This window comes from Esox lucius, chromosome 17 (genome assembly GCF_011004845.1).
Source record: "Esox lucius isolate fEsoLuc1 chromosome 17, fEsoLuc1.pri, whole genome shotgun sequence".
NCBI classification, from domain to species: Eukaryota; Metazoa; Chordata; class Actinopteri; order Esociformes; family Esocidae; genus Esox; species Esox lucius.
Genome location: NC_047585.1, coordinates 37,396,935 through 37,406,283, shown reverse-complemented (window position 1 = coordinate 37,406,283; position 9,349 = coordinate 37,396,935). Strand labels below are relative to the sequence as shown.

General features: G+C 39.5%; 1 protein-coding gene across 2 annotated transcripts; it reads right to left on the bottom strand.

The window, feature by feature from the left end:
• card19 (caspase recruitment domain family, member 19) lies at positions 1-6,999 on the bottom strand. 2 transcript variants are annotated; one of them, XM_010863878.4, is made up of 6 exons: positions 6,892-6,999; positions 5,975-6,114; positions 3,896-4,052; positions 3,731-3,796; positions 3,568-3,633; positions 1-1,935 (listed from the first exon to the last, which is right to left on the bottom strand). In XM_010863878.4, exons 1-6 carry the CDS (start codon positions 6,896-6,898, stop codon positions 1,826-1,828), a joined length of 546 nt encoding a protein of 181 aa, XP_010862180.1. In that variant the 5' UTR covers positions 6,899-6,999; the 3' UTR covers positions 1-1,825. The 2 variants fall into 2 exon arrangements, with proteins under 2 accessions (XP_010862180.1, XP_010862179.1); XM_010863877.4 differs by lacking the exon at positions 6,892-6,999 and adding an exon at positions 6,636-6,804.
• Between the last annotated feature and the right edge of the window lie 2,350 nt (positions 7,000-9,349).

Here is a 9,349-nt window from a genome sequence, read left to right as displayed (position 1 = left end):
TATTCTTTTCTTTTTATTATCCATGCATACAGTACACAGTGAAAGCCAAAAACAAGACACAGTGAAAAATCATACAATTACACTGAATATAATTCATAGTGATGGCACTTGTGAGTCGGTTAAGCAACAAAAACTCTTCCTGGTGAATCCTGACAACAAATGAAGTAGAATTTGTAAGGATTTCAATGAATTCTATGTGGAGGTTAGGATCCATCCCTTAGTGGTTAACAACACTTTGGATAGACATTTAGACAACTGAATACTTAAACATCTCACTGGGTGAGTAAATAGGCGTGAGAGCATGTGAAAACGTTCAATTCTGTGTGTCTTGTGGTCAATGTGTGAGAGTTGGCAACCTACAGTGTTGTCATCACAATCAATTGTATACATCAGGTATTTGTATATATTTGGAGAGTGTACCCTTATATAAAACTGCATAACCCTTTTCATCTATTTTCCCCATAAACAATATTTATCCTCCCAAACAAGAAAAATCTGTTAACATAGATGTCAGTTAACAATCATTGGAACCACTTAATAACATTTGAGAAAAGTGAGAAGTAGATTCTGCATTTAAACAAAATGGTTGAGACCAGAAAGGTATTACTTTGCATTGACTGTGTAGTGAGAAAATAAAAGAATATTGAAAGTTAATACATTTTGTTCAAAATAAAAGACAGAAACTCCAGGTGATACTGTGATACTCTAGTTCTAGTTAACACATCCCTCCGACAGCTAGCTTACCTAGCTAGCTATAGAGCTTCTACCATAGCACACTCGGATTCCTGTAATTTAAAAGGCACATTATTTGGTAGACACTTAACCCAACACAAACACTGGACAAACAACATGATATTACATTCACCCCCCCCCCCCCCATACAGGCCCCCAAGACGACAGTAATGAGGTCTGTAAACAAATTACAATAAGTGTAGTGCTTTGCTAGTTTTCTTTAATAAATGAAGTAAACACCCTAGACATTCCAGCCTATAAATACCCCCCTTTGGCATTTTATGTTTTCTGTAGTAAATACACTAAGTAAAACAATGCAGTCTGTGGTTAACAGTTTAGAGTGCTTTGGCTCTCTGGGTATTCTGTAAAAGCAGACAGAACCTCTGGTGCCATTCAGTAACAGGCTTTACATGCGTTTGACAACAGTCCCTTTCATCAGGGAAGAACCATCCTGACTAATATCTAGTCATTATTAGGAAAATAGAAGTCCATAAAAAAAATAGTGCTGTATGGAAAATTGTCAGAGAAAGTGCGATCCTGAAGCCATACAAGAGTCGTGTGATCCTGAAGCCAAATTCACCCATTTTTACATGAGTCATTTTAACATTATTTTGAGACTTTCTGTGTGTATAGGTGGTTAATGGGTTTTTCATTACATAAAACATTGGTTTGTCCTATAAGCATGGCCCTTGCATCAGTTCAGACACATGTACACTAATTTAATAGGAGTTGGTTTTGACAAATTTTAATTCTGCATGCTATTAACTCAACTTGTCAACATGACACCAAATATTCCCTGTAACACAATAAAATATAAGAATGCCTTTCCGGGATCAACGAGAAGCATTGAAAACAAGACCACATGTTCAAATGAGTGGACTTGCACTATAAGGGCATTCAAACTACTGAGGCAAACAGAAACGAACAAACTGTACTGACCTGGCCTATTGAGCAGGAGTAATGCATTAACCTTAGTCACAGGAACCAGGACACTTTAGTTCGGCACGGCATGGGCGTGAAAATGGTATTGCTGTGGTATGGATGTCCGGAAGCACCTCTGGAGTGTTTTGTTGCGGTAGTGTAGACGGACACACTACTTCCTGATGGGGTCTTCAGTGTACCATACGAGAACTTCCCGAGCTCGTCTCCCCAGTCCAAGGGAAGCCATACTAAGAGCCCTGCTGCCCACCGTAACTCTGGCCTCTGTGGAACAACACACAGATAGTTGGTTGTTTTACTCTCCAACCATGAAACATGATAGCACTGATTACCTCAACTGACATGACAAGTGAATATGAGCCTATTTCGCTCAATGTTAAGAATGATAATGGATTTCGGAATTCTGAAGTGAAAACTGGGGGATTTTTTTATACCTAAATCTAGCCAAATTTCATGATTCATTTAAGCTTGGGAGTTGGTTTTATTGCTGTGAAGGTAACATTATACAATGCAACTTTTTATTGTCGTAAGTGTATATCGCAGATCAAAATTGCCTAGAAAAAGTCTGCTGAAACAGGCAAGATGGGTTACCGAAATATTACCTTATACAGGCAATTCTGATTAGATCCAATATTAACATACAGTAGTTTTTACTGGGAAATCTCAAATACAAAATGTAATAAATTCTCACTTCATTATGTAATAACACCTGCATTTTGTAATAATCTGCCGCATTTTGTAATAAACAGATTGAACGCAAAATGTTTTAAACATACGTTTTATGTAAGAAATTACATAATGTGCTATTAATAAAGTTTTTGAATGGCCTTGGAAGAGGGAAAATAAGTTGTAGTGACTATCACTGGCCACTAGCTGAAAGGTATGGTATTGCGACTAAAATGTTATTTCTCTGTAAAGCATTGGATTTAGAGTTTCTCATTTTGAGTTTACTGTAGAATATTTCAAACCTTGATGCAAATAACCATGTGCTTGTTATCAATGACATCACTTCCTAGTCTAGCAGAAAATAATGGTATTAAAAAAGTTTCTGAGGGAAACATTTTGTTTTGCATCACTCTGTTTAACGTCATAAGAATGTATTCATAGACATTTCTATGTTTATTGACTAGTTTTTTTGGTAATATTAGCAATAGCTACCAGGCCTGTTAGAAAGTAGGCCTACTAGGCCTACATACATTTACAATGTGATCACCAGGGTTGCCAACTCTCACACATTGACCGCAAGACACACAGAATTGAACGTTTTCACATGCTCTCACACCCATTTTCTCACCCAGTGAGATGTTTAAGTATGTAGTTGTCTAAGAGTGGAGACCATCTTTGGACCAAGCCAGTGGATTTCATTGGCCAACCACATACATGGATAGTTTAGCAACCAAGGATGAATAGCTTATGTTTATAATGCTGTTAACTTCATTTTATCACATCATTCGGCGCATTTAATAGGTGGGTCAGTCAGGAAAGCCTGCGATAGACAGCATGGAAGGTATATATGAAGGTATATATTTCATTAGTGGTTCAATGTAAATGTTATGCAAATAATAATGCTAAATAAGAAAATTGTATCTATAGTTTTATTCTATCCTGCCTAGTGCAAATAGACCCATGGAGTGGGGACTCTATCAATGCCTGACAGATATACAGTTCACTCTGTCAGATTAGTGGGTCAGACACTATTTGGGTTTTAAAAGCAAACATTTTACCTGGCCTTTCATTATTTTACTGATTTTTACATATTGTTTTGTGATTTTCGTTTGACTGAGCGTGACACAAGGAGATACAATGTAAGGCATGGTTTTAAAACAATTGATACAACTTCGTACAAAATGTACAAAAGAAAAAAAAAAAAAACAGACAAGGACAAGTTATACTCACCACCATAGTAATACATTAAAGCCACACCCACAGCAGCACTGAAACAACTCAGGAAGAACAGAGGCCCTAGGGAGGGAGGGAACACAGGGACAATTTGAGTGATCGAGAGGGAAAAGGCATGCGTTTTCCTGCGACAGTATCCACATTCTGGGTGTATGTTTACCTCTGTCATTCAGCAGGTATCTCTGCTGGGTGGGAGGGGTCGCATTAGTCAACGGGTCTATAGAATCTGGGGAAAGGAATCGCAGAAGGCCAGAAACATTGTGAAACTCGCTCAATGAGGTGTGGGCAAGATGTGTGTATATGTGACAGTAGTAGAGGGATTCACTTTTGAGGCGGAGGCGCGTTGGTAAACTGAAGTAAACATCCTCCACATGCAGGTGAAGTGCCCGGTAAAACTCCCGGCAGGCTTCTTCTCCTTTCCCTTGTAGGTGAGCCAGGAGCTCACCCAATCGGACACAGGTGGGCACGTCAAGGTCCCTGAACTGGATATTCAAGTCATATATTTAGAATTCATAATACAGTGGGGAAAAAAAGTATTTAGCCAGCCACCAATTGTGCAAGTTCTCCCACTTAAAAAGATGAGAGAGGCCTGTAATGTTCATCATAGGTACCCTTCAACTATGAGAGACAAAATGAGGAAAAGAAATCCAGAGAATCCCATTGTAGGATTTTTTATGAATTTATTGGTAAATTATGGTGAATAAGTATTTGGTCAATAACAAAATTTAATCTCAATACTTTGTTATATACCCTTTGTTGGCAATGACAGAGGTCAAACGTTTTCTGTAAGTCTTCACAAGGTTTTCACACACTGTTGCTGGTATTTTGGCCCATTCCTCCATGCAGATCTCCTCTAGAGCAGTGATGTTTTGGGGCTGTCGCTGGGCAACACGGACTTTCAACTCCCCCCAAAGATTTTCTATGGGGTTGAGATTTGGTGACTGGCTAAGCCACTCCTTCGTTGCCTGGGCGGTGTGTTTTGGATCATTGGCATGCTGAAAGACCCAGCCACTTTTCATCTTCAATGCCCTTGCTGATGGAAGGAGGTTTTCACTCAAAATCTTGTGATACATGGCCCCATTCATTCTTTCCTTTACACAGATCAGTCGTCCTGGTCCCTTTGCAGAAAAAAAAGCCCCAAAGCATGATGTTTCCACCCCCATGCTTCACAGTAGGTATGGTGTTCTTTGGATGCAACTCAGCATTCTTTCTCCTCCAAACACGACGAGTTGAGTTTTTACCAAAGTTATATTTTGGTTTCATCTGACCATATGACATTCTCCCAATCCTCTTCTGGACCACCCAAATGCTCTCTAGCAAACCTCAGAAGGGCCCGGACATGTACTGGCTTAAGCAGAGGGACACGTCTGGTACTGCAGGATTTGAGTCCCTGGCGGCGTAGTGTGTTACTGATAATAGCCTTTGTTACTTTGGTCCCAGCTCTCTGCAGGTCATTCACTAGGTCCCCCCGTGTGGTTCTGGGATATTTGCTCACCGTTCTTGTGATTACACAGCTGATTTTTTCACACCCACGTGCCTTTCCTATTGCAGATTCAGTCTTCCCAGCTTGGTGCAGGTCTACAATTTTTTTTCTGGTGTCCTTTGACAGCTCTTTGGTCTTGGCCATAGTGGAGTTTGGAGTGTGACTGTTTGAGGTTGTGGACAGGTGTCTTTTATACTGATAACAAGTTCAAACAGGTGCCATTAATACAGGTAACCAGTGGAGGACAGAGGAGCCTCTTAAAGAAGTTACGGGTCTGTGAGAGCCTGAAATATTGCTAGTTTGTAGGTGACCAAATACTAATTTTACCGAGGAATTTACCATATAAATTCCTACGATGTGATTTTCTGGAGAAAAAAAATTTCATTTTGTCTCTCATAGTTGAAGTGTACCTATGATGAAAATTATAGGCTTCTCATCTTTTTAAGTGGGAGAACTTGCAAAATTGGTGGCTGACTAAATACTTTTTTGCCCCACTGTATATTCCTGGTTCTGTGCATAGAATACTAAACTAACCCAATCAATCACACATTTTAAAATGTATTAACAGTATGTCACAAAGTTTAGTAATTGACATAGGGTAGTCAAATAATTGGCTGAGCGCTGTTCCAACAACCTGTTATCTGGAGGAACCTAGGTTTTCTAGCTAACCAGCAGAGGATGCTAGCCGACTAAATTTCCTGTTCTGAAACTAACTGTGTTGAAGTGGTCAGAACGTGGTCTGTTCAAAAACATCAATAAAATGAATGGTTAATATAGTTGCATCTACTGTATGTTTTATCAAAATCAAGTTCAAACTACTGCTTCCTAAACAATCTGTATTTGTTTGTGTCTTAAGCGTTGGTATCTAGTGGATGTTAGTATCCACTGTAGGTCATAATTTTTCCATTGGGTGTTACTTACTTTGGTGGCCTCCTTGTCTGTGAGAATCTGAGGGTAGATCCTGTTTAACTGCAGGATGAGTTTATCTACTAGTTCTGTGTCGAGGCGACAGTCTGCCCGGAGGAACCGACTGTCCTCAAGGAGCTGGTCATGAAAGCTGTCTGAATGTCAAATGTGGCAAAAATACATTAACGTTTTAATAATGCAATGGGAATACTAAACTCATAAGCATCACGCCCATAGTTTACTTTAGGGCCAGAAGAAGAAACATTTAACTTGCTTATATTGAGGATAAAATAACAACGTTGGTTAGTGACATCTCAAAAGTAGTCTAACGCAGGAATGCAGCCTAGCGAAACTACCGTAATATCACTAACTCTCCAAGCCTAGACGGAAATATACTTTAGGACATGATATTGTAGTATAGTAATGCCTCCCTAGATAATTTGTGGAATTCAGCCTAATTGGTCAGTTTCCAAACCTAGTCAAACCACGCATAACTTCCGTCGCTGACAGTATCATTGTTGTCCTCTAAGAAAGTGTTACAATGTGTCCACGTATACAGTTACCTGATGTCATACGATAATGTACAGTACAGTTCAAAAACAACCTAAATGCGTTGGCTAGCATACATAAGAAATAACATTGCTAAAAATAGACGTAGCTGTTTGAAACACTACACCTTGCAAATGGCTACGCGTTTTCAGCTTGACACTGTCAGCAAAGAAACGTTGGCATCCAACAGCCATTCACAACTGTCGAAAACACCAGGAAGAAACTGTCCCCTTGACAACTACACCACACGGGATACTATACTGTTCAATTGTAGTTTAATAATGATAATATGTGGGTAAACAATAATAAATAAAAAAAACATTCGGGGACAGAAATCACGAACTACAGTAGTATCCGAATATTACAATAAGTTGACTACAAACCTCCCATTGTGGAGTTTCTTTGCCTTCTGTCCCTTGTTTTGCCACTCCCTTCTCCGGATCGGGCGCGACGCCGTCACAGCACGTGCGGGGAGTGGCTAAAACTTTCCTGGAACTTTCCCCGGAAATGCCTACGATGTCAATCTTTGCTTGACTTTTATTTGAATTAAAATCAATTTCATTTAAAAAAAAAAAATGGTTACATGAAAGCATCTATTCTATTTTCGGTGCTACTTTCACATGGTAAATCTTTTCAGATTTACACGGCATTGCTACTAGCCAAGCTCACAGTCCAGTATTTATTTGTGTTTAGGGTGGTTGTCTTGGTGGAAGAACAACAACTGTCAACTGAAGGGTTTGGACACTGGGTTGAACATGGCACTCTGAAACACTTTAATAATGTACTGATTTCTTGATCTTTTGTGTACTTCGAGCAAAGTACCCTCCCAGCATTATTGTATCACCCCTATCAATTATGTTGGGCAGGGCTTTCTTTAAACACTCAGTTTAGTAGTTGTCAAACACAGGAAGCCCACACTGCTAAAGTACACACAGGAAATCCTGGCTGAACCTATCAAAACCCCACCTAAACATGCCTACATACTAGGAGGAAATATGGACCAATAAAACAATCCAACCATTGGGGATGCTGAGGTTGGCATGGGTTGTTTTGCGAATATCATGAAAGATGTGCAAGATATCGTGAAAAAGGCATAGTATGAGGGTTACTGCAGTTTTGTAGTCCAGGGCTCAGCCCATGTCCAAACACTAGGTCTTCATTGAAGTGGGTCTTCCAGCAAACACACATTGAAAAGACAGGAATGTCTTAAAACATATGCTGTACTGTTTTTCAGTGGCCACCAAAGTCCCAATCTGAATCACACCCATAACCAAGGACAAGAGCAACAGCAAATTGTCAGAGGACTTCATTAGAATAGTTTGTTGCAGAAAGACAGACCGGCTTTCCAGTAGAAAGTTGCAGCAATCTTATTAATGACTACCATAAGTATTTGTCTGCAGTGTATTTGACCGAAAGTTGTCCAGCAAAGTTATAAAGCTGCACATCCATAATTCTGTTCATTTTGATAATTTAATTTACCAAAAAAGTAAAATTGTTTCTGCAAAGTTTATAAACGCAAACAAGGTTTGGAATGAAAATTATTTAAGTTTATTTGAGAAGAAATTGTGAATTGTTTAGGACAACTGAAAGGGTGTTGTCCATATTTGACTTGTATGATTGAAACATAAAAAAAAGAAAAGTATAAAATACTCTGATGTACTATGAAGACGACAAAATACAATATGATACATCGTATACAGTGGATATAAAAGGTCTACACATGCCTGAGAAAATGACAGGTTTTTATGATGTAAAAGAATGAGACAAAGATAAATCATGACAGAACTTTTCCCACTTTTAATTAAATTGAAAAACAAACTGAAAAATGGGGAAAGGGGGAAAAATGAAAAACCTTATATTAACCTGGCTGCATAAGTGTGCACACCCTCATATAACTGGGGATGTGGCTGTGTTCAGAATGAACCAATCACATTCAAACTCATGTTAATAGAAGTCATTACACACCTGCCATCATTTAAAGTGACTCTGATTAATCACAAATAAAGTTCAGTTGTTCTAGTAGGATTTTCCTGGTCAGGGAGGCTTCCAAGAGGCCTACAGCAACATTAAAGGAACTGCAGGAATTTCTGGCCAGTACTGGCTGTGTGCTACAAGTGACCACAATCTCTTGTATTCTTCATATGAATGGGCTATGGGGTAGGGGTTTTGTATAAGTTTGAGAGGAAGACAGAAGAGTGTTACAGTAATCGATACGGGATGTAACCAGGGTGTGAACGAGAATGGCTGTACTAGTGGGTGTGAGAGACGGACGGAGACGATTTATGTTACGTAAATGTATGCAGACCGGGTCACATTAGTAATGTGAGCTTGAAATGAAAGTGTGCTGTTGAGGATGACACCCAGACTCTCAACCTGAGGGGAGGGAGAAACTGAGGAATTATCAATGGAAAGCGAGAAACTCATTTTTTGTCAGAGTGGATTTGGTGCCAATGAGGAGAAACTCAGTTTTGTCATTAAGTTTGAGGAAGCTGCAGGAAAACCAGGATTTGATTTCCGTTAAGCAATCAGAGAGGGAGGTGTGGGAGAGGGTTGAGTTAGGTTTGGTTGACAGGTATAGCTGGGTGTCATCCACATGGCAGTGGAAATGGATATTGAATTTATGAAAGATATGACCAAGAGGAAGTAGATAGATGATAAACAGAAGGGGCCCCAGGACAGAGCCCTGGGGAACACCAGGACAGAGCCCTTGGGAACGCCGGTAGTGATAGGATGCGATTTGAAAGTTCTGAGTTGGATGAATTTGCGTGAATTTGGATGAATGAGTGCGACCAGAGAGATAGGATGTAAACCAGTCCAAAGGTATGTCAGTTATACCAATAA

Excerpts from the sequence above, each read along its gene's own strand:
- card19 (XM_010863877.4), bottom strand. The coding sequence starts at position 6,702 with ATGGCTGTTGGATGCCAACGTTTCTTTGCTGACAGTGTCAAGCTGAAA. Across the intron at positions 6,115-6,635 it reads AACGCGTAGCCATTTGCAAG|ACAGCTTTCATGACCAGCTC; the intron begins GTGTAGTGTTTC and ends TTTGACATTCAG. Across the intron at positions 4,053-5,974 it reads CAGACAAGGAGGCCACCAAA|TTCAGGGACCTTGACGTGCC; the intron begins GTAAGTAACACC and ends TTGAATATCCAG.